The sequence below is a fragment of the Rhododendron vialii genome, chromosome 7a (genome assembly GCF_030253575.1).
Source record: "Rhododendron vialii isolate Sample 1 chromosome 7a, ASM3025357v1".
NCBI lineage: Eukaryota > Viridiplantae > Streptophyta > Magnoliopsida > Ericales > Ericaceae > Rhododendron > Rhododendron vialii.
Genome location: NC_080563.1, coordinates 38,665,939 through 38,691,504, shown reverse-complemented (window position 1 = coordinate 38,691,504; position 25,566 = coordinate 38,665,939). Strand labels below are relative to the sequence as shown.

Genomic DNA, 25,566 nt, shown 5'->3' with positions numbered 1-25,566 from the left:
CCTTTTTCTCCAAAATTAATGAATGTTTCGATGTCTTTGAATCTGAATGCTTGAACATAGATCTGACTTCAATCATTGGGATGAATGAAGTGCATCGGTTTGATCATAATCAGGTACTTCGAAATCAAGGCTTTGAGAATGCGAATCAAGATGTTTATTTTCTACTTCTGAATAAACAAAGGTAGATTGTCCCTGAATTGAATTTGTGAAAACATCTTGTTTCTTATCAAGGACATACATGTCTTTTTTTGTTTTAAGGCTGGACATAGATGTGTTGAAAACCCATAGAATACAATAGTTGTGAACTAGCACTCAAATTTCAAAATGTGATGATTAGAGGTTCACTCTACACCTTGGTATTAATCTAATAATCTCAACTGCATTTTTGTCTTTGCTAAAAATCTTAAAATTTTGACCCCTTTAAGATCAGTTCATCTTTGTTGGATTAGGAAATTAAAATGATGAAATTTGGTTACTTTAAGCCAATCTTCATGGGATCAATCTTGTAGCATGTACTATTGCTACACATGACTTGTATACCTGCGAGTTTAATTTGTTTGCAATGAAGATTGACATCATGGCCAAAGGTGGTAGTGGTGGTCGGCAGTGGTACACTGGTACCAGTGTGGCTGTGAAATGGTAGAGGTGGGCCTGAGTGGGAGTTAAATCGTCCATGTCTTCTCTCTATACAAAGATATTACGTCTCTGATAATCAAAGTTCATCTTTCCATTTTGAAAATCAAGAATTACCACGAAGCGAGGTTTAAATAAAATCGGGATGAACCACGATTTGATTCATGCAAATATAGCAACTATTGAATTTGCCAATATGTAACCACTTTCACCTTCATTTTTAAAAAAAAGAAGAAGCTAAAATACAACTTTAGAGTGGGAAGTTCGAAAAAACTTTATGTATGTAACCACTTTCACCTTCATTTTTTTTTGTAAAAAAAGCTAGAATACAACTTCAGAGTGGGAAGTTCGAAAAAACTTTATTCCCGTAAGAAATTTGTTAATAGGAATTTTGTTTTCTTATAAGGAGCATGCTATTAACCTCTTCTTGCTTTTTTTCACAAAAAGTAAACATTCTAGATATTCTTAAGTCTAAGATACCTTTTCTCATAAATTATCTATACTCCCTCTGTCCCTAAATAAATGTCCGACCCATAAATCTAGGCCTCTAAAAATATGCATCTTTTTGGTTAAAAAATTAATTTTTTTTACCACAAATCAATAGATATCAATGAGTTCTTTCAAGTTATGAAAAAAAGTTTGAATTTTTTAACGAAAAAATGAAATGTTTTTAAAGACCTAGGTTTGTGGGCAGGACATTTATTTAGGGACTGAGGGAGTATTAGTTTGATGAAATTTGCATAGTTTATTATCATATGAGTCGATGGATGGGCTCAATGTCTTTAAAAGGTTATTATTTAAATTTGATGGGCTATTATTGTACTAGTAGGTGCGGATATTAAAGATTATAACATCCTACATCAATGCAAAATGGGACAAATTGATCTCTTTAATTCTTGTATCCTCTAAATCATAGATTGCGGCACAACTTAGAGCCTCAGCCTACATATGTTTCCATATAAGCAAGTTTCGTACCTGCTAGGCTACATAATCATTGTCAAAAACATACTTCTATAGTATTAAGGCCAAATTTTGATTTCATAATGAATCCTTGATATCTATATGCATATATAGCGGTTCCGGGAACATCTATAAAAACATCTAAAAAAACATCTCATAGTTACCAATCAAATTTTGATGATCCGAGCCTCTCAATGTGATCAGAACGTGATTTTAAGGGTACCCGCGAGAAATCAGCAAAAAAAAAGACCGAAAAGGGCTTGATCTGAGCAGTTTTCGAAATATGATTCGATCAAAATTTGAAAACCTTGGTTAATGTATATGGTAGCACAAAGGGGACGGGTAGACCAAAATTGACTTTAGAGGCAGTAGTTCGAAAAGACTTCAATTTTTAATATACAAAACACGATGCCCTCGACATAATGGAGATAATAGATTCATGTAGCTGGCCCCAATTGATTAGGACTTAATGCTCAATTCGATTTTGTTTGGTTTGGCTGTTCCTAAAGTTCTCCCTAGAATGACGCTCACACATCAGTGTCCTACTATGTTCAATTATAATTAGTCTTCCCGAACAGGCTATGAGAGATGCATTGGTAAGCGTTTAACTTACCAGCTAACATCTTCATCTTCAGCATTATTTTCTTCTCGTAACCTACGCTCAACACCATCTGAACTTATTATAGAAAATTCTGTTGCATTTCCGAACAAAATAGTCACCTACAAAAAGAAAGCTAATTAGAAAATTATCACACAACAAGAAAGAACAAGTTATAAATATAAAGAACCATTTGGTAAAATATATTGTGGACATATATTCAATTAAAACCATGTACATGAAAATGTAAAACTAAACTTTTTTGGGGAACAACTAAAAGGGTTTCCAAATGCAGACCCCAAAACCTTGTACAGAATGTAGGAGATTAAGGAGACTCGACAAAGGTTCCAAAGGAATTCACATTTTTTTATCAGCTCAATGCGGATTAGTCATATAACATTGACCATGTGCATTTTGTAGTGAAGAAGAAGAAGGAAATCTGAAGCTTCACAACGAGTAAGTAAACTCAGGGCATTACGTAGTAGTATTCACCCTTAATCTGGCTTCACTCTATATTTTTAAACAGGCTACGAGTATTATAGTCTTCACGTTTTTATTTGGATTTAGACGTAGGGTTGTTTGTAATTTTGCAATTTTCTGGAATGTGCAGTACAAGTTGCTTGTGAGTCCTAATTTTGGTCAATTATGATGGTTATTCAGATATCTTGTCTTTGTAAGTCTACAATAGAGTAAAATTAATGGTGGCCACATCTGCGCACATATTTGAGTACCAGCTTATGTGGCAACCACATGACTGATGGTCACCATATAGCAAGTGCGATGAGCCATGTAAGGAATCGGGTATACCCAATTTGGCCATTATAGGATTGATGTAGTAACTAGTAAGAAGTTTACTAGTTTCTGGTTCTCTTGGGCCAGAGTCCTTGTAGGAACAGGTGAACCCTGGCAGCACACAGAAAGGGAGTTGAGTTATGAGAAAGAAACTTCTGAGCTCTTTCAAGGATGATACACTTCTTTTCAGCCAAAAAAGTGCCATCAAATCGTGCCAAAATCAACCATAGCCCCATTCCCCCTCATTGGCCTTCGATTAAGGCATCAATACCTAAATCACTTACATGGAGTTACTAACGAAATCGTAAAAGATCCTAATGATTGTAGATCTACAGAAAAGAAACCCAAAACAAATGGATGAGAGCACGGAAAGAAGAAATAGGAAAACCCGTTATTTCAAATGGAGTAAACTTATGACTTTTATGTAATCGTGCTTGGGTTAATTGAACTCATACTCCATGTTTTTACAATGTACCAGGGGTCCAGGCTACTTGTATGTATGTTTCTAACTAGGTTTTAGTCGTCAAAGGGATTATTGATTATTATGTAATTTGATGGAGTAGACCATAATAATCACTCAAGAGTTGTAATTTGGGTCAAGCTATATATTTGGTTTGTTGTATGTTTTAGTAAGTCTAGACTATAGTAGTTAGTAGAAGTTTACTAGTATCCTCACTTTTTTTCTTATCAAACTCCTTACTTGTAAGAATGGGATAACACTAGAAACCTATTAGTAACTATGTAGCCCTTTTATTTACTAAAGAGATTACTTTTAAGACTTTGAAGTTGCCTTCTGTGTATGGATAGGTAAGATGAACTAAAACAAATATCTGTGAAGTGGATTATCCCACTATTCTATGGTGAAGACTTAGGCAGACAGGTCATCCATGGGAAAAGGATGACGCAATGCCGGATTGTTGTCCTGCAAGGCTGCAACTCTTCTCCATGTGTGTTTAACGCACAACCCTGTCATTGTTTGTGTTTCACATTGCTATACACCGGAGAGTCTCCCTCCGACTATTCAAATCTGGATGGGATGTTGAAGATAATGTTGTTATAACGAAGAGAGAATGATTGTATTATTTGAAACATAAGATTACAAGAATGATGAAGCTTTATATCATAACCCTACTATAGAATATGATCCGATTAGAGTGCAGGTGTTGGGTCGTATTCCGTTTTCATCGTTGGGAGAGGCCTATGTCATTGTTCAGTAGGAGGAGAGTATGAGGGGTGCTATGTTGCACACTCCTACTCTTGAGCAGTCTGCCTTGGCTGCCATTCCATAGGGTCATCTGGTTTTCGTAATGGGCTTGTTCCTCCTCCGCAAAATGGTAAGCCATAGTCTGGTACTAGCAGTGAGCCTATTGATCGTGAGTCACTTCGGTGTGATTACTGCAACAACACCAGCCATACCAGGGATTTCTGTTGAAAGTTACATGGTCGTCCCTCTCGTGGGCGAGGGGGTGGAAACGGTGGTCATAGTCGTGGTCCCGTGCGTTTTCAGGCCCAGGCTCATGTTTCGGAGTCTACAGTTGCCATCTTGCCTAATTCTGGGTTCAGTATTGAGGTTGAGGCATCATCTGATTATGTTGGTGGTCTTTCTCTGGGGGAGATGCAAGTTCTCAGGCGCCTAATGGCTCGGGCTAATTCTCCATCTACTATAGCTCCCATTTCCACAGCAGGTCCTACTTCGTCTTATTTTGCTCACACAGGTATTCCAGCTAGTGCATTTACTGCCTCTTCTACTATTCCTTGGATTATAGATTCTTCAGATCATACGACAGGTTGTTCCTCTATATTTGATTCTTACTCTACTTGTTCTGGTAAGGATAAGGTTAGAATAGCGGATCGGTCATTCTCTGCTGTTTCAGGGAAAGGTTCTATTCGCTATTCTCCCTCTATCTCCCTATCTTCAATCCTACATATTCCAAATTTCGCCACTAACCTTCTATTTGTTAGTAGTCTTACTCGTTCTGCAAATTGTTCAGCGACTTTTTTTCCTACTCATTATGTTTTTCAGGAACTGGATAAGGGGAAGGTGATTGGCAGTGGTAAAGCACATGGTGGCCTCTATTTTTTGGAGTCTGCACCTCGTCCATCTCATTCATCCATGGCATGTGGTCTAGCTCTGCAAGCAGATACGAGTTCGGCTCTTTCTATGTTACACCAGTGAAATCGTAGATTGGGTCATCCCTCTTTTGTGATTTTAGAGAAATTTTTTCCTAATTTAATTAAACATTGTCCTCGGAGTCAGTTTTTTTTTTTTTTAAGCCTGAGCTTGGGAAACATAAACGTTCTTTTTATGCACCTATTAATAAAAGGAATGTCTCCTTTTATAGTTATCCATTCTGATATTTGGAGTCCTTCCCCGGTTACCTCTCTTACAGGTTTTCAGTGGTTTGTCACATTCATTGATTGCTATTCTCGTGTTACTTGGGTGTATTTACTTAAGTCCAAAAATGAAGTTTTTTCTTGTTTTAAATCTTTTCATGCGATGGTGCGCACTCAATTTAATATGAACATCAAAATTCTCCAAAGTGACAATGGCACTGAGTATATAGATAGGAATTTTAGGGTTTTTCTAGATGAAAATGGTATTCTTTTTCAGACGACTTGTGTTGACACTCTACAGCAAAATGGAGTTGCTGAACACAAAAATCGTCATCTTGCTGAGGTCGCTCGCTCTCTTTTGTTCACCATGAATGTTCCCAAAACCTTTTGAGGGGAAGCGATTTTGACTATAGCTTATCTTATTAACCGTATGCCCTCCGGTGTCCTTCAATTTAAAACTCCTATTGAGTGTCTTCCTGACAGTTCTCGTGCTACAACTCTTCCCTTGAGAGTTTTTGGTTGTGTCTGCTTTGTTCATGCCCCTCACCCTTCTGGTGGCAAGCTCGGTCATAAAGCTCATAAGTGTGTTTTTATTGGGTACTCTCCTACCTAGAAATGCTATAAATGTTATGACCCTCACTCTAGAAAACATTTTGTCTCTATGGATGTCATTTTTTGGGAAACTGAGTCTTTTTACTCTCCCTCCACTCCATCCCGTCAGGGGGAGCATAGGCAGGACGAGATAAAAGAGGAAGAAATGTTTACCTTTTATAATCATGGTGAAGGGGAGAAGGGAGAATCTGGAGGGGAACCAATATCTGCCGAAGGAGCAACACATGACATTGGTGGTGATATTGAGGTAGTTCCACAACATCTGCAAGGGTCTAACTTGAAGGTCTACACTAGAACTAGACAGAAAAATGGAAAGTCCTCCTGTGTTATGCCACCTTGTCAATCACAATCACCTGCTCCGAACTCCTCAACTGACTCATCTGGTAATGAATCTTTTCCTATTGAACCTTCTATTATTGATTTTGATAATCTTCCTATTACCCTTCGAAAAGGTGTTAGGGCATGTACTCAACATCTCATCTCCCAGTTTGTCTCATATGATCGTTTATCTCCTTTGTACTATGCCTTTGTTTCGTCTCTTTTTTTTTTTATATCTATTCCACATAATTGTCAGGATGCACTCATGGTACCTAAGTGGAAATGAGCTATGGTAGAGGAGATGACAGTTTTGAAAAAGAATGGCACTTGGGAGCTGGTATCACTTCCAGGAGGAAAGAGAGCAGTGGGATGCAAGTGGGTTTTTAGTTGTCACTGTTAAGTAGAATGTTGATGGTACAGTTGAGAGATACAAGATAAGACTTGTAGCCAAGGATTTTACTCAAACCTATGGGCATTGACTACGAGGAGACGTTTGCTCCAGTAGCGAAGATGAACACTATGCAGGCTCTGATTTTGTGTGCTGTCAATCTAAATTGGCCTCTTCACCAGTTTGATGTGAAAAATGCATTCCTTCATGGTGAGTTAGAGGAGAAGGTGTATATGGATATACCACCAGGTTTTTCTTCCTCACTGAGGGAAAGGTGTGTAGATTGAAGAAGGCTCTTTATGGATTGAAGCAATCACCTCGAGCTTGGTTTGGCAGATTTTCAAAGGCTATGTTAAGGTTTGGTCACAAACAGAGCCATGCAGATCATACTACGTTCATCAAATGAGGTGTTGGTAAGATTGTTGTCCTTATTGTTTATGTTGATGATATGATATTGACAGACAATGATGTGGATGAGATTTTCAATCTTAAGTCCAGTCTGGCTCAAGAATTTGAAATTAAGGATTTGGGACCACTAAGATATTTTCTTGGAATGGAAGTGGCAAAGTCTGATAGAGGTATTTTTATCTCCCAACAGAAGTATATACTTGATCTTTTGGAGGAAACAAGTATATTGGACTGTAGACCTGCAGATTCTTCTATTGAGACGAATCATCATCTTAGTGGAGATGTAGGGGAGCGCACTGATAAGGAGAGGTATCAACGACTTGTGGGTCGACTAATATACTTAGCGCATACCCTACCGAATGTTACTTATGCAGTAGGCGTGGTTAGTCAATTTATGCATGATCCTCACATCTGGATGCAGTTTATCGTATCTTGAGGTATCTCAAATCTGCTCCAGGGAAAGAAATTCTGTTTTCTAACCATGGTCACCTGCGGTTGGAGGCATTTACTGATGCTGATTGGGCTGATTCTATGGATGATAGACGCTCTACTTCTGGCTACTGTACTTGGGGGAAATTTGATTACTTGGCGAAGTAAGAAGCAATCGGTGGTTGCCAGGTCTAGTGCAGAAGCTGAGTATAGAGCTATGGCACAGGGAGTTTGTGAGCTTTTATGGCACCAAACAGTGTTACATGATTTGGGACTTTCTGATAATGGTCCTATGAAACTCTACTGTGACAACAAAGCTGCCATAAACACAGAGCCAGCCCAAGGGCAAGGCCCAAGAGGTCGCCGCCTTGGGCCTCCACATTTTGGGCAAAAAATGGAGCACCCCCTCCTCGATAAGTATATATATTTTATGGGTGCAACTGTAATACAAATTCCTTGGGTCGTTCAGCAGTAAAGTGTGTGCTCTTCCACATAAGATGCCTGAGTTCGATTCTTGGTAGGATTCTTTTTTGAAGTGTCTGTTTGCCAAAAAAAAATTCTCTAGTCACACAAATTGGGGCTACTGTGATTCAAACCTGAGTCCACTAAATATTATACCAATCGCACAAGCCATTAAGGCTGAAATATTTACCATGTTGAATAGTATAAACGAAAATGATATATAGATAAGTATTTCTGTTTATTATTTTTAAATTATGAAATATATATAGGGCCATATTTCACCATTTGGCCTAGGGCATCCAAATACATTGGGCCGGCCCTACATAAACATCGTTCATAATCTTGTTCAACATGACAGAACAAGCATATAGAGATTGACAGGCACTTCATCAAGGAGAAGCTGAGCAAGGGTTTGATATGTATGTCTTTTGTGATATCCGAAGATCAATTAGCTAACATATTCACAAAAGGACTTGGTCGAAAGAGTTTTCACCCCATTGTATTCAAGTTGGACTTGATTGATACCTTCGCACCAACTTGAGGGGGAGAGCTAAGTTATGGGTGTGATGTGTAATTAGTTTATAATTGATCCCTTGTGTAAATAGATTAGTATAAGGGTCGTAGTGTAAATACCCTTTTACTCTTGTATAACTTTAACGTAATGAGAAATCAACCCTAATTTTTCTGGGTTCCCCAATTCTATCGTAATCTTTCGCATTCATTAAGCTAGCTAAACAAATGAACATGGCACATCCAAATTCAACCTGTTGTGCAGGGGCGATTTAGGGGAGGTTCCTTACTATAGTAGCTAACAAGTTTCGAGTTAGCCGTCTGTCCGGATGGAACTCCTATACGGGATATCTGAGAAACAGATTGAGACTAGGCGTAGAGTTGGTTATCTCCATGATCGGGCGTAGAGTTGGTGATCTCTACATTCAGGAGACCTTGCACATTCCTAAAGAATCTACGTCCATCACCATGTCGTCTTTTCCCTTAAATTCTAATCCCTCCCCCTTTTCTCTTTGGCATTCTAGGTTAGGACGTTTGTTTAGTGAGAGTCTAACACTTTTGGGATAAGTAAGGTCTTTTGGGACAAATTTTGGTCAGTGAAATTTCTCGGCGTAGTGGTTGTAGGTTCGCAAAATGTCCCTTTTACCCTTCAATAAAAGTACCTCAGTTTCTACTTCTCCTTTTCAGGTTGTTCATACTGATATATGGGGTCCATCCCCGGCTGCCACTAAAAATGGTTTTGTTTATTATGTATCTTTTGTTGATGATTATAGTAGGTATTCGTGGGTTTACATGATGATGCACAAATCTGATTTTAAATTAATCGTACTGTTCATGTAATGGTTCAAACCTAATCTTCGACATCTATCAAGGTTTTCGTTCTCATTTGGGTAGGGAATATTTTCTTTTAGAGTTTGTTGCATTCTTAGATACACATGAGATATTCATCAATCTTCTTGTTCTGACACACATGTCCAAAAATGCAGTGCCCAAAGAAGCATTGTCACCTTCTTAATATTAATACTGCTAGGTCTCTAATGTTGTCGACCTAAATCCTTCTATATTCTAGGAAGAGGCTGTACTCACTGCACCTTATCTTCTAAATCGAATGACCACTCCTCTTCTCTCTGGCATTTGTGGCTCTATGGATAGGTTCCTAATTACTCTCTCCTTCATGTGTTTGGTTCTAGTTGTATTGTCCTTCTCCCAAAGAAATATCACACTAAGCTTAGAGCTCGTTGTGTCTTCTTGGAGTATGGCGTTAATCAGAAGGGCTATATGTGTTATGATCCTATGACAACAAAGTTGTATATGTCGAGGCATGTTACTTTTCTCGAGTGTCTGCCCTATTTCCTTATTCCTTCCAAAACTGCAGCTATAGCTAAGGACGACTTGGTTTATTTTGATCCATTTCCTTATAATGTGCCCTATAGAGGAGTACATTACTTGTAACGCCCCATGTAGACCAATTGCCCAGTACCTTGATTTTGATCACGAGCCACACCACATGGCCAAAAAATGCTTAAGCCCAAGGTACTACTAGTAGCCCACATGGTTTGTTAGATACCCAAGATGATACAATTTCCCCACCTTTATAGCCTCACGCTTTAGAACTAGAATCACCAAACCAAGTCCAAAATCTAGGGCCCACATGGTCGTGTACACGGATTGCTATGATACCACTTGTAACGCCTCATTTAGACCATTGGCCCAATACCTTAATTTTGGTCCACAAGCCACACCAAATGGCCCAAAATGGTTAAGCTCAAAGTACTAGTAGTAGCCCACGAGTGATGCATCCCCGTATCCGATCCCCAAACCCCATACCCATACCCATCCTCGCCCCGATCCCCAACGGGAATTTGTTTTTGTCCTCCATCCCCGCCCCAAATGGGAAACGGAGATCTCCACGGGGATTCGAAATTTAAAAACAACAAAACAAATTTCTAGGTGTGCAAAACATGTCAACAATTAGATGATATCAGAAGAATTGGCAAGCCTATGCATTGGAAGTTTTCTTGGGTTTGTAGATCTTGTAAAGAATTGTTGGCTTTATGGGGCCAGCATCCACCCCGTACTCGAGACGCCCCCTGCTGGAGCAGGGCAAACGTATTGAGAGGACTAACCGCCTTCACCCGTCGGTGCTGTATGGGCAGCATTGCGAAGCTCCTCATGTCTGCCTGCCGCTAAGTGTAGGGTTTTGCGCTACCCTTTAAAGTTTAAGTTGCGCCTTCCCCTAACAACAATTGCTTTTAGGTGAGTTGGTTAACACCTGATCCAACAAGTGGTAACAGAGCCAAGGTCGCGGGTTCGACTCCCCTTGATGGCATGCTACTTGTGGGCTGGTGCTGGGGGGATTGTTGGTCGCGGGCCAGCATCTTGTCCACGCGGGTCGAACTGTGGCGCTTGGAGCCTGCTATGCTTTGGTATAAAGAAATAAAGTTGTGCCTTTACCATTACCTGCGAGTTTTGGTAAGATGGTAAGCGCTTGATCCTACAAGTGGTATCAGAGCGAGGTCACGAGTTCAAGTCCCAGGTGCTAGGGGGGAGATTGTTGGCTTTATGGGGGCCAACATCCACCCCGTACTCGAGACGCCCCATGTTGGCGCGGGGCAAGTGTATTGGGAGGCCTAACCGCCTTCACCCGTCGGTGCTGTAGCATTGCGAAGCTCCTCATGTCTGCCTGCCGCTAAGTGTAAGGTTTTGCGCTGCCCTTTAAAGATTAATAATATTTTCTTTTTGACATCTAACTGCATTAAAATACATAAAAATAGATAATTTTTCCTAATCGTTCCCGAAGGCGCTCCCACACTTCTATGATCATTCGTTCCCCCGCCCCCGCTACCGCTTTCGCTTCGTACAACTAAGGTTCCGACTCTGCTGCTAATAATGAGGTGAAATGTCATCATTTTGATGCATTTGAAATGGAAGAATTGGGGCCCTTCAGTATTTAATTGGCATTGAGGTTGCCTCCTCCCTTAAAGGTTATCTCATGTCGAAGACTAAGTATGTGACAGACATTCTTCATTGTGCTCAACTCACAGATGACAAAATTGTTGATACTCCTATTGAGCTACATGCTAAGTTCTCTATTTCAGATGGGGTTCCTCTTGATGATCCTCCTGCTTATAGCGAGCTTTTTGGTTGTCTCGTTTATCTCACTGTCACTCAACCGGATATTGCCTACGATGTGCATGTTGTCTACGCATTGGGTAAATGCATTGCTTCATGTCTTACTGGTATGTCGTCGGACCATGTTCTAGTGTTTATTTGTCTCTTCCCCTTCGGGCTTATGCGGATGCTAATTGGGCCGGTGATAAGTTACAATAAACCCAAAATACTAGAGTAAAAAAGTGCATCATCTTACGTCTTCGAATAAGAGATCTTCAACTTTGTCTTTATCTAAAACTCTGTTTTTATAAATATATGACCATATCTAGTATTCAATTCACTTGAGTAGAATTATGGTACATTTTCTCTCTAGTACATAGCTCATCATACTCTTCATGGTCAAATAGTGCCACCAGTTGGGGCCCATTAATGTGGGCGTGGGAGAGGTCTATTGGTATGAATCTAACCCGTGGCGGAGAATAATTTTGTTCACCCTCCTTCAAAAGGGTGAACATTACTTTCCTTCTGATTGGTGAAAATTGTGTGGGTCCTGCCACAAACTAACTCATTATTAGAAAAAAGTGTATTGTTTCTGTGGACCTTACACAATTTCCACCAATCACAGGGAGGGTAATGTTCACCCTCTTTAAAGGAGAGTGAACAAAATTATTCTCCCGTGGCGCTAAATGCATAAAGTGGATGTCCTCACCCCCTAACACCAATCTAGAGGTTGGTAAGCCGAGGTTTTTACCACTGAACCAACAGTGGTCCCCAAAAACCTCTCCTCTCTTTTCCATTCCGTTCCTACAAATTGCCTTCTTTTTCTTCCATATACATGGTCCAACAACTTCTATTCAACCAATGAACATATCTATATAGCATCTCTATTCTTGAATCTATGCATTGGTATAGTACCAAGAAGTGGCCTAAAATCACATGAACAGTCTTTGGTAGACTCATAACTCATCTGACCATCTCCCCATGCAATTTTGTCAGTGTCAAATATCAAGGTAGACTAAACTACAAATTGCTAATAGTAAAGCAAATAACACTATGTACTAAGCATAATGTTGCATACATTAGTTCCCATGGTAGGTTTACCTAAAAGTTTTAGGTTTACGGTTTCTAAGGAAGAGAAAAGTGTATAGAGTTTGTAGATGAAAAGAGATTAGAATTGGCTAGGATTTCAAGGTGCGAGGCTGATGCATTCTCATATTTATGGCGTCTAAGATGTATCAATGGTCCAATTGTAAGGTCGATTAAAAGAGAGATTTATTATCGATTTATAGCATCGGGTTAGAAACCATAACAGAGGTTACACACAAGCACAGTTGAACATCCACTTCAAATTGAAAATCCACAGCAACTTTTATTCCCCAGTGGTAGAAAATAAGAAAAACAAACCAACTAGGAATCCCACTTAGAGACCCCGTACAAAGAGGCTATGCTGGTTATGCATGCACCAACAATGTGTCTTAAAAATTTCGGAAGCATTGACCCTTGAACAGATATATTGATTGTAAAATGCTAATATATCTTCATATCACTGGAACTAGGAATCCAAATTAGAAATTAACTACTTATACCACTTAAAACAATGTAGATGTAATAAAAGCATTAACACATTAAAGGAGCAAGCATATAAGGAACCATACCCTTGTGGTTGGCAAAAACTTCTCAGTGACTAGAACACCATTATGTCCAGAACCCTTGATATTGTAACCTTCACTCTTGATTGCCAAGGTAGCGGGCTCCCAAATATCAAGATACCTAGTCTGTACAATTAACACGAACAGAAAACTCAATCACTGATTCTGCCAACTACAAGCAATCAAGTTCTACAATGTCTTATGGAAACATAGATGAATAGGAATGGCACAAAACAGTGAATGAGTCATACCCACGAGGATACCCTGAAAGAAGCATGGCCATTGTGAAGTGTCTTTACTATGGAGTTCTGCATTTTCGGATCTGTAGGCAAATTAAGAAGCAAAATTGAGCTTGTAAAGCATTATCTATATGCGAGATCCATGCGAGAAGTGAATGTTGAAATAAGAAAGAAAGACGAAACTAATTATGTTTTAATGTCATAGAGTACTTTCCAATGTTCTGGGACCAACAAATTATTACAATCCAAGAATTTTTAAATGGAAAAACAAGAAAAGATGGTTCTTTATAATATGGATAAGAATACAACAGAATGGAAGGTCAATTTGTTCCTTTTTATCTCTTTTCCTTTCATCAGAAAGAAGTTTCAATTGTTCTGCAGACTATTTGTGCACTTTATGTCTGGCAACCAACTTTATGCATCCTAGCACCAGAAAATGACGGACTCGTCAAGCAATATAGTGCACACATAATGACTATGTCCCAAGCCCTGTAAGTTTTTTGGTGCCCACATTAAAACTATAATGTCCCACTTATATTACCAAACAACAGTACAACCCTTGATAAGCCCTGGATGTGCATTTCGCCGGCTGCACAAAATCACGAGTCATGACTCCATTAACGTCATTTCAACCAGTCCTCTAAAAGTGGTCCTTTTTGTTTTCATACAAAAAAATACTCCATAATTGTTATTTGCAACCTGACAAGGTATTTTTAATATACTTCCTATGTTAAAGCATCCAACTCAATCCAATTGACAATAAGTAGAAAGGCTGCACAAGTTCATATACTAGTTCACTCGATAAGTAATCAATGTGGGACAAGCTCTAACATTCCTATGTGGCATACTCACACGTGGAGAGGTAGACAAAGGATCCACAATATATGGATCGCAAGGAACCAAGATACACACATAAGACACAAACAACGAGGCAATCAATCAAGCGAGTCTTGTCCAAAAGTCTCCAAAAGCCTAACTTTGATACCATGTTAAATCATCATACTCAAAACCAATTGAAAATGAGTGAAAAGGGCGCTCAGACTTATATACTAGTTTGAGAAGTAACAATTAATCAATGTGGGACAATCTCTGACATGCGAAATACTGCCTACATCCAAAGATTGATATATCGCACTAACAAAATAAATCTTTTTGGGATGAAGGGAGTACATGCTAAACAAAAAATAGGCAGTATGATATTTGTAATACTAGTTTAAAAATCCTTTAAAAAGATTACAAACATCAAACCTTTTCCACACATTATCCACAAACTAGTGTGGTGTGGACAAGAAAAAGCGCACTGAATTTCGCTAACGTTCTTTGAAGGCTGTGACATTTCCTCATGCCGCCAGATTGCTTCAATAGGGGATTTTGGATATAATAGGTTTTTTATAGATCTACAGGGTGGAACCAGTTAATTATACTTCGAGTTTTAAACTATACCAATTAGGGGTGATACCGGTCCGGTTTCGACCGGTTTGAGTGTATTTTTCGGTCGAAACCGGATATCCGGTTTGGGATTTTTAGAAACCGGAACCGGTTGAGATAAAACCGGTCCGGTTTCGACCGGCTCAACCGGTTTCGGTCCGGTTTATCCGGTTTTCATTCATGGGCCATATTTTTTGCTCAACACATCAAAAAATTCACAATTCAACTCATAAAATATCAACTAAAAATCTATAATTCAACCCCTTTTTTTGGGCCCAACAAAAAAGGATCAAATTTGAGCCCAATACATAAAAAAAAAATCCATAAAAACATAATTAAGCCCATAAAAATAGTTTTTATCTAATAAATATATTTATTAGACCAATATACACCACAAAATATCAACCAAAAACCCATAATTCAACTCCTCCCCTATGTTTTTATATACATATATATATATATATATGTATATATTATACATATATATAACCGGCTCCGGTTTCAACCGGTTTTTAAAACACATAAACCGGATCGAAATTATTTTTCCGGTTTATAAAATTTTATAAACCGGAACTGGATCGAAATTATTCAACCAGTTTAAAAAATCCGGTCCGGTCCGGTTTTTCTGGTTTCGATCGATTTTCTGGTTTCGAGTAACAGCCATAATACCAATCCAACAATAACAACTCATCATACTCAAGTCCTTAGTTGCAGGAAACTTGATCCTAGCCAACGTTTCAGAGACGGAAACTCGTTTCAATGACGATGGGAACTTGTTCCTAACTTATACGGGAACTTACAACCGAAAAGCGATTGAGAGACTTACGATTCAAGCTTGCATTGGTAGATGCCTTCTGCTAGATTTCGTTGAAGACGTGTTATACAAAAGTACAAAACACTTTCTTGGAAGAGGAGGGTAATTTAATACAGTAGATTTATGGGGAAGTGTAAAAGTCAATTGCTTCCATGGTATTAATAAAATTCATTTCATTTTATGTGTCGAATTTGAGTTTCTCTATGAAGTTTTTTAATTGTACCTTCTAACCATCTTCAAGAATAATATTTTCTTTTTGACATTTAACTATATAAAAAACATTAAAATATCTATAATTTTTCCTAAACGCTTCTATGATCATCCGCTCCCCTGCTCATACTTCATGCAACTAAGCTCAAGTCATCACATAAAATGGGATGCACATCAACCAAAAATAGGAAAGGCTATCTGGCCCCAACCCAAAAGTGACCCTTCCCACCCGAGCTCGTAGGGTCGATTTCCCACCATCTCTTTCCATTTTAAGATGGTGACGGCAAACTTTTCTTCTTACTGGTCATTCTGACAGGGGGAGACAGTAAGGTTCCCTGGGCCAATTACAATAGAAATATATCATTTGCTTCCTCTACTGGACTCCCACTCTCATGCGACAGTCTGACTCTTCTCAAATCCACCCCCCCAAACACACACACACACACCTCCCCTCTTCTTCTGCTTCTGAGGTATGTTAGGGCAGTCATCTAACTTGTGAAGATACGAAACGCCTTCTAATCATACATAGAAGGCTCTTGTTTGATTCTAGTGAGTCTCTCCCTCGTCTTGACTCCAGTGAGCTCTTCTCTATGTTTTCTCTAACATACATTTTCTCAGAATTATGCATATTGTAAAGCTATGGTATAGTTACATTGACTATTTGGGAATTTTTTATTCTGTTCAGTTGTTTCAAATGCTGCAGATCTGCATCTATGGCATGAATTTTGACTGAATTCACTCGAGCAACTCGTTCAACCTTCATGAACAATAGGTCACTTTATGTGCAAGGGCACATATTCACAACCAGAGTCTTCTTGCCAAAAAAAAAAAAATAATAATAATAATAATTTGCGTTGAGTGAACAAAAACAAATGCAGGGAAGAATTAGTAGAGCAAAAGCAAGAAAGAACCATTGATCGCGGACAAATCACCGATCAACGACATATTACATGGAGCGATGGACGTAAGGGGACATGGAAAACCCCTCTTCATAAGGGGAAGATGGTAACTAACAGTAAAATTATCAGGGAATCAGAGCGGGGACAGATGCAATGAAGTATAGAGTCAGAGGGAGCGGGAAGAGCTTGCCATACATGAAGAGGATTTTTTTTTCCCCTTTTTCTATCCACAAAGCAAACATTAATGAACAGGTATTTTTTATGTGGATGAAAAGCTTTAACTAACCACAATATTGTAACAAGGCCAGTAACAAATGGGCAAGTCATTTCCGACTCACGACGTATTGTTACAACTAGCTGCGCAACATAATTATGTGTGTAGTTTGAAACTTCTCAAAAAACTTGTACATGTCCCAACTACACTTACCACAGGTGATCTTTCCATGCCCATTGGCGAAGACTCTTACAATTTCACCCTGGAGAAAAGGAAACAATCAACATCATAACTGTATTTGACTAGTTTTAGAAGCACACCAAACAATATTCGACCATAACTAAGATTAAATATGCAAGCGATATGTGTTTCGTTATCCAGGCATAAAAAAAGAGTTTCTCCATAGACATAGAGAACCTTATCACCTATTCAGACCAACAGCCTAAATAAATTCTTTAGGGTGGGCCATGGCTCAACGGTAAGGTTGTCCCATTGTGACCTGAGCATCATAGGTTTGGAACACGAAAAACAGCTTCTCAAAATGCAGGGGAAGCTGCAAACAGCAGACCATTTCCAGACTCCGTGGTGTGAGAGCCTCATGTAAGCATGAAATCATTCTTTCCTCTGATCGTTTCCACCACAAAGGACTCCCCTAGTAGAGCAACTCCTGCTCATTCCAACCATATGCTCTCTGGTATCCACCGGGTACTCTGTAACTCCCACTGTCCCCATTTAATGGTCCATATTGGGGATTCCAACTTATTTAGGAGACACAATTATTGCATTTGTCATATTTTTACTCTCTTTTTACCCTCTAAATTTTTTAAAAACATAATCATTGCTTTTTCTTATTACTAGAAGCAATTAAGGTGAAAAGTAAGGGGTAAAAGAGTAAACTCATACTTCTTCCCACTACTTTTGAACAAAGACAATTTTTTTGGGACAATAAAAAGTGCTAAAAGGAACCAAAATTTGGAGACGGAGGGAGTAGTAAACTTTATTAGATCTCCTGCCTTCAGTACCTTGGGGCTTGGGTAGTCATCGTACATTTGTAAAAATTCATTCCTAAAGAGTGTATAATTTGCTTGTAGTTTAGGTGATAATTAGAGTTCCACGAGGGGTTTCAACATGAAGACTGTCTTAAAGCTTCAACAACGGTTATTTCACTTCTTGATAAAGGTAAAAAATGTGCATTATAGCATGAATCCAAATATGATTACGAGTGCTATCTACCTATTAAGGAGATTGGTAGAAAAACACAGAGCAAAAAAGAAGGAACTCCATATGGTTTTCATAGACTTAGAAAAGGCTTATGATAGGGTGCCTAAGGACATCATATGGTGGGTTCTGGAGAAAAGGAGTGACCAAAGGGTATATCAAGGTGATTAGAGACATGTATGAAGGTGTCGTCACTACCATTAGATCACTAGTAGGGGAAACAAGTGAATTTCCAATCACCGTAGGATTTCATCGAGGGTCAGCCCTGAGCCCGTACCTCTTTGCCTTAGTTATGGATGAATTGACTAGACAATTTCAAGAGGATATTCCATGGTGTATGATGTTTGCAGATGACATTGTCCTCGTAGATGAAACCGCTAGAGGTGTTAATACGAAATTAGAAATTTGGAGGGAAGCATCAGAGTCAAATGGTTTTCAGATAAGTAGGAGTAAAACTGAGTATATGGTGTGCAAGTTTAGTGGTACCAGTAGTGCACATGAAGAAAGAGTAATGATCCAAGACCAGGAGATACCAAAGAGTGATCATTTTAGGTATTTAGGCTCAATTACTAGTAGAGATGGAGAGATTGCTGATGATGTGACCCATAAAATCCAAGTGGGGTGGCTCAAGTGGAGAAGTGCTATGGAACTGTCATAAGACCAGCAATGCTTTATGGGACAAAATGTTGGCCTATTAAGAAACAACATGCGAGCAAGATGAGTGTAGCAGAAATAAGAATGTTGAGGTGGATGTGTGGTAAGACTAGACGAGACAAGATTAGATATGAAACAGTTCGTGAGATGGTAGGTGTAGCACTTATAGAGGAGAAGTTGAGGGAAAATAGGCTAAGGTGATTTGGGCATATCTATCGTAGACCAGAAGATACAATAGTTAAGAGAGTGGATAGGATAGCTCTAGGTAGCAATGTTACGGGGAGGGGTAGACCTAAATTGACATTAGATGTTGTAATGCGCAAAAATACGAGTATAATGGGTCTGTGTGAACAAGTGGCCCTTGACAGAGCTCAATGGAGGAAACGGATTCATGTAGCCGACCCCAAGTGATTGGGACGTAAGGCTCGGTTTGGTTTGGCCTAAAGATGATTTAGTTGTTTGGAGTTTGGACTATAAGCTAGTCATAGGTATTGTTTCTAAGCCTATTAACTTTTGGTTACTTGGTTTTGTTCAAGCATTTTAAAATCATACAACATTATTTTTAAAACTTCCAAAAACCTCACATGCAAACACTTTTGGAATGAGTTTTGGAAACCCGTGCTCATTGAAACGCATCCCTAGCATGTGGGAATGCTTCAACCAGAAAAAATTGAGTTTTGCCTCTTCCCTTGTGCATTCCAACGCATGACATTACCAATCAAACGGACGTGCTATTTAAACTTCTTGTAGTTTTGAACCTCGTTCTCATCTGACCGTGTGTTTTCATTACAACAGTGAATACATGCTGACCTATAATAGAGCCACTTAAGCATTTAATGCCCCAGCACACCTTATGCTAGTATATGTGAACCCAAAAACAAAGACAAAAGGCGCGAAGAACAAAACATGTGACACAGCCATAAGTGGTGGCATAGCACATATATATATATATATAGAGAGAGAGAGAGTCCAGATCTCCTAAGGGATCTCGCACGGCCTTACCGGGCGGGACTCCCCTTTCCTGATCGAATTGGGACGATCCGAGCCGCTCAAAGGGATCAGAACGTGATTTTAAGGGTGCCTGCAAGAAATCAGCAAAAAAATGATCGGAAAGGGCTTGATCCGAATAGTTTTTTATTTAACGGTTCAGTAAAAAACTGCTCGGATTAAGCCCTTCCCAATCATTTTTTTTGCTAATTTCTCGCTGGTACCCCTAAAATTACGTTCTCAACATATTGAACGGCTCAGATCGTCGCAATTCGATCGGAAAAGGAGAGTCCCGCGCGGTAAGGCCATGCTGGATCCCTCATTGGATATATTCTAATATATATATATATATATAAAAGCATGATTGGTTATTCTATTAGTCTACATAAAGGAGAATACCTTGCGTTTCCTGTCATCCAGAGGCTGGACTTCAATAGCGAGGACTTTGTCAATATCATCAGCAGTAACAAGATACTTAGGTTGCGTTGCCCCTGTCAAAAAAACCTTCTCATAATCTATCTATTCCTTTTTTCCCCTCCGACATCATCAAACTATTCAAAATAAGGCAGGAACCACTTAAACAAAATATCAAAGACAGGGAAAATACCCTCTATATAGTTCATGGATCCATCTTCCAGATGGCGTACCCACTGCAGAGAGCAGAAGAGAAAGCAAAAATTAGCAATCGAAGCCATTGCATGTAAATAGGCAATCTGAGGCACATCAAAGAAAGATTAAAAACCATAAACAAGATTTTTAGGCTCTGTTTTTTTCTACATAAAATATTTACCCACAAATACAAGAATGAAATTGGAGTAAAATGTTTTACACGAGGGAGCAGAAAAAAACTAACACATTGACTTCCTGTACGTTAATTAACAACCCACATGACTCCAGTCCCGTGCTGGCTACCTGTCATGACTGGGAACTACACAAATTTCTAGACGTGAGGGAAGTAAGCCTGACTCGAGTCTCGTTAGCTGTGAAAGTGAAAACTACATAGCCACTCCAATTTCTCCAAAAATTAACAACGAAAAACAAAATCTCCTCTATGAATTATCAAAACTGAGTCGTTGGGCTTGCAATGAAGGACCAACACATCCTCATTTGGTTTGGTAGCATCAAAATTCAGAGATTCTTTTATCAGCATTTTGGTGTACAAGCTGATGCCAAAAACTTTGGGGGAAATCAAGTTAAATTTTCATGTTTCCTCATAAATAATGTATGACGTATTCGAAACAAATGGAGCTTTAGTCACAAGAAAGAAGCGCAAGCCTGAATTTTAGAAGCACCTCAAAGTTACAACTGGTTGTTCCATTAATAGAGATTCCGCATGCTTGGAGTTCCTTTCCAGGAAAAGCATCACCTGTAATTTGGAGGTCCTCTATACCAGGTAGTGGATCATCTTCTCCAGCTGGATATGGCAGTGAGTTTACTGTGTGACAAACAATATGAATGCCTAAACTAATGAACAAAAACGTTAAATAAGAAGATATTATCACCTTCAGAGTAAGACGAAGAAGGTTCTTCGAGTACTGGTGGTAAATAAGGAGAATACGAAGAGGTGGGATCAACAACTGACGTTGAATAAGGAGAGTTTTTGGAAACCCAATTAGCATTAGGCTCACTCTCATTTTGCTGCCCCTCCACTTGAAGATCATCCACTTCAGTACGACCGAATGGGTCGCTAAATGTCACCTGTTTAGCGGTTGTTTCTTCGGTGTAACGCGCAGAACGCAAATCACGCTGGCTAACAGAAAGCGGTGCATGTACATCTTGGGATGCAGTATTCCTAAAGCACAGGACCAGCAAGTGTACAAGTTATATGTGCTACTAAAAATAAAAATCTTCAAACTATCAACACAAAAATGAAATTTACATTCCAACAAATGGATGGAAGGAGAGAGGTTCTGTGACAGAAGAAAACTTTGCAAGTCCTTTTATACACAAACACATAAAAGGAAGGGGGAGAGAAGGAGCAAAGCATACTTTCACTGCAAGTACCACATCCCTGTATAAGATTGCTGTTCATTTACCACCATATCAATGCAAACCATGCATATTTGTTGTACCAGGAAACTTCAACCATGTTGACCGTTTTGGTGTAGACTCCAAATTCTAACTAATTGCAAACATGTCAGCTAGCTGCAGCTAGACACGGCAGGATTTGATAGGCTGTTATATCTATTTCTTCACTGACAAAAATAAGCCGAGTCCTTTCTATTGATTCCTTCGTTACAAAAAGAAAGGTCGTATCTAGACAAGAAAGCTCTATAATATATTATAATGTCAATGTTGCCTCACTACTTTTATTTGATAGAACAAGAACTTCACAACCATAACTCCCCTTTGTCCCAATTATAAAGAAATCAGGTACAAGTGTATTTCCCTAGGTTCCCCTAGCTTGCTATATTAAAACCCTAAATCGAGGATAATTTAACCATGTTCTATCTTACTCCACAAAGCATCACACCTTTGCCCAGCTCCATTTCCTTATCCCCATAGACAGATCCTCAACTTGCATCATATTCATTTTCCTTGTAAGCGTTTAAGTTGGTTTATCACATCTCAAACCAATGTTAATCGTTCAACACTTCAACTTCAAGTACACGTGCAGCACCATTTCTTAACTTTTACACTAGTACATTTCTTATCCTACTTCTCTGCTAGCATCACACATCATTCTCAAAATTCAAGTTGATTTATAGCAACCCAACAGATGTTGTTCACTTTATTTTCAAGCATAACCGTATCTAACTTTTACCTATTGCACCTGTTAAAGATTGTCGATCAATTATAACCTCCAACACAAGTGCATGAGCTTGGGCGGCCTCTCCACTCATTGCCAATTGGTTTTGAGTTGGACGCTTTAACATGGTAACCAAGCTAGCTTTAGGAGGCTTTTGGACAAGACTCTTGATTGAAAGCCCTGTTGCTTGTGCCATAAATGCACCTTTTGGCTTTTTCGTTATGATCTCTATGATATGCATCCTGATGCAGGGAGGCGTGTTGAAAAAGGAGATCGGGCCAATTGAAACACAGAACTACTAAATTGAGTCCGAATCCTTTGATTCGTAACGAATACCCGGAAATCGAAATCCTTCTCTAAACCTGTTTAGTCAAAGAATACCCAGGAATAAAGGCATCAAACACTTTGTTGATTCCGTAGAATGGCATAAAAGAGAACACTCTTTATAATTTCATTAATCATCAAAAACTCCATAGCCCTAAGGCTTACAAACTTATTATATATTAGTAGGAATCCTAGAGCTTAAAAGGAAACAAAAATATTCGGAAACAATCCTAAATCTTGTAAAACAAGAAAATATAGAATAGGAAATTGACTCAATCTAAATTAAGAAACTAAATAACTCTATGTTAGTAATCCGAAATTATAAGATTCTCAACAAAATACTAAAACTAAAATAGTAAAATAAAAACTAATAAACTTCGATTTTTTTCCAAAATCTAATCTGCATCATTCTCTCCGGCTTGAAGAAACTCGTCCTCGAGTTTGTATAGTTGAATTTGGCGAAACTTGTCCGCATCAATTTTGTACTTCAAATTAATTTTTTTGAACCTGAACGTTAAAGATGAGTCTTCAAAAATTAAGGGAACAACTTCCTTTCCAGGCATATTAACAATGTTGCCTTCAACCAATGTTGCCATATCTCCATTTTTGCATCCAACGAACCACACACGATTGGGGGTTCCCTTGTATGCATCATTAATGACTAAGAATCCATCCCACTCTGATTCCTTTGTGAGAATTTTAGAACTGCCAAAATCAATTCTTACCCCGAGCTCTTCGCTAGGCTGACTAATGTTGGAAACACAAGGCTTAAATGCTTCTTTTACTTGAAGGATTTCAATTTCTTCGTCGAAAAGTGGTGGTTTATTCCAATCCACAACTGGATCAAGAATAACTTTAGATGTAAAAGGCCACCGAACTGGAGCCTCCTCCATGAAGGAGCACAAATTCAATGGGTGGTAGTGAGGTTGATTATCAATGATCAAGGCGGCCCTCTTGACCAAAGCATCATGCGTATCCTTAATCCGTTGAAACCATACCCCTAGTTGTGCACCCCGTGCAGCCTCATCACCTTCGTTCACATCTTTGGCAACAGCATAAAGACCATCACGAACTTCTTGTCGCACCATGATCCGGAATCGAGCGCAGGCTCTGATACCAACTGATGCAGGGAGGCGTGTTGAAAAAGGAGATCGGGCCAATTGAAACACAGAACTACTAAATTGAGTCCGAATCCGTTGATTCGTAACGAATACCCAGAAATCGAAATCCTTCTCTAAACCTGTTTAGTCAAAGAATACCCAGGAATAAAGGCATCAAACACTTTGTTGATTCCGTAGAATACCAAAGAATTTGGCATAAAAGATAACACTCTTTATAATTTCATTAATCATCAAAAACTCCATAGCCCTAAGGCTTACAAACTTATTATATAGTAGTAGAAATCCTAGAGCTTAAAAGGAAACAAAAATATTCGGAAACAATCCTAAATCTTGTAAAACAAGAAAATATAGAATAGGAAATTGACTCAATCTAAATTAAGAAACTAAATAACTCTATGTTAGTAATCCGAAATTATAAGATTCTCAACAAAATACTAAAACTAAAATAGAAAAATAAAAACTAATAAACTTTTATTTTTTTCCAAAATCTAATCTGCATCACATCCTTACCCCGTTCCAGATTCGCTTCTTAAAAAATAAGTACTTATTCCGCTTTATGAGACAGGTCATTCTCTCACAACACATCACCTTTAATTCTCAAAATAAGTACTTATTCCCAAATAAGTACTTATTTTGAGAAAGTGGAACACCGCCTTACCTCTCCACATGCGGGTCAGGGGTCGCACATGCGGGGAGTGTTAGAGCTTGTCCCACATTGGTTGATTAAAACCTCTAAAAATAGTATATGAGCCAGGGCGGCCTCTCCGCTCATTGACAAAGGGTTTTGAGTTGGATACTTTAACAGCACCCAAGTCTTACCAATCTTTTATTCAAACATTACCCATCATTCTAAACATTATTGTTTAATAACCCATTTTTTGTACAAGATTCTAACAACTTCAAGATTCTACGCCACACATCATAAAAGTCAATGTAGTAGGCAAATGATTGGCCAGTGAGGTAGTCATCAAGCCCTCTAGGAATGTAAGCGTGAATCCGGTATAGGGTAACCAGCAACGTGGAGGAGGTGAAGCAATGGCACTCATAGAAGATAGTGACTAAGTCAGGCTAACCAAAAAGCCAATCAAGAAGGTCTTTAAGGAGTTACTTACCCCAAAAAAAGGTCTTTAAGGAGTTCAATGGTATGATGCTTAAGGAGCTCCCTAAGCATCACCCGTCCACGATAGTCAGGGACCATGTGATTCAGTTAAGTGCAGAGCACTAAGCCACCAATGGGTCCTCAATACAAGATCCTTCCAGAGGTGCAAGAGTTGAAGAGATTACAAAGTTGATTGATGCAGGGTTTATCAGGCCTTATGAAGCATCATATGGGGCATTTCTGCCCTTTCAAGCATGAAATTGGGAGTCTAAGAGGACTCTCAACAAGATTACCATCGAGAACGAGTATCCAATTCCCCACAGCACTAACTTAACAGGCCAGTCAGGAAAGTTGAGGTACTTTACAAAGTTTGACTTAAGGTCGAGTTAGTGCCAACCACCAAGTT

At 38.9% G+C, this 25,566-nt stretch overlaps 1 protein-coding gene across 10 annotated transcripts in view; it reads right to left on the bottom strand.

Annotated features, from left to right (window-relative positions):
• The window catches only part of LOC131332044 (uncharacterized), a 44,705-nt gene that overhangs the window by 3,967 nt on the left and 15,172 nt on the right, over positions 1 to 25,566 (bottom strand). For 7 of the 10 annotated variants that reach the window (XM_058366068.1, XM_058366072.1, XM_058366074.1 and 4 more), the window contains exons 13-20: positions 21,370 to 21,659; positions 21,160 to 21,302; positions 20,475 to 20,517; positions 20,267 to 20,358; positions 17,222 to 17,270; positions 13,456 to 13,526; positions 13,211 to 13,330; positions 2,207 to 2,313 (exon numbers count right to left, since the gene is read on the bottom strand). In XM_058366068.1, coding sequence (XP_058222051.1) covers positions 2,207 to 2,313; positions 13,211 to 13,330; positions 13,456 to 13,526; positions 17,222 to 17,270; positions 20,267 to 20,358; positions 20,475 to 20,517; positions 21,160 to 21,302; positions 21,370 to 21,659 — 915 coding nt within the window. The remainder of the gene's footprint in view (positions 1 to 2,206; positions 2,314 to 13,210; positions 13,331 to 13,455; positions 13,527 to 17,221; positions 17,271 to 20,266; positions 20,359 to 20,474; positions 20,518 to 21,159; positions 21,303 to 21,369; positions 21,660 to 25,566) is intronic. The other 3 variants (XM_058366076.1, XM_058366070.1, XM_058366075.1) reach the window with 1 other exon arrangement.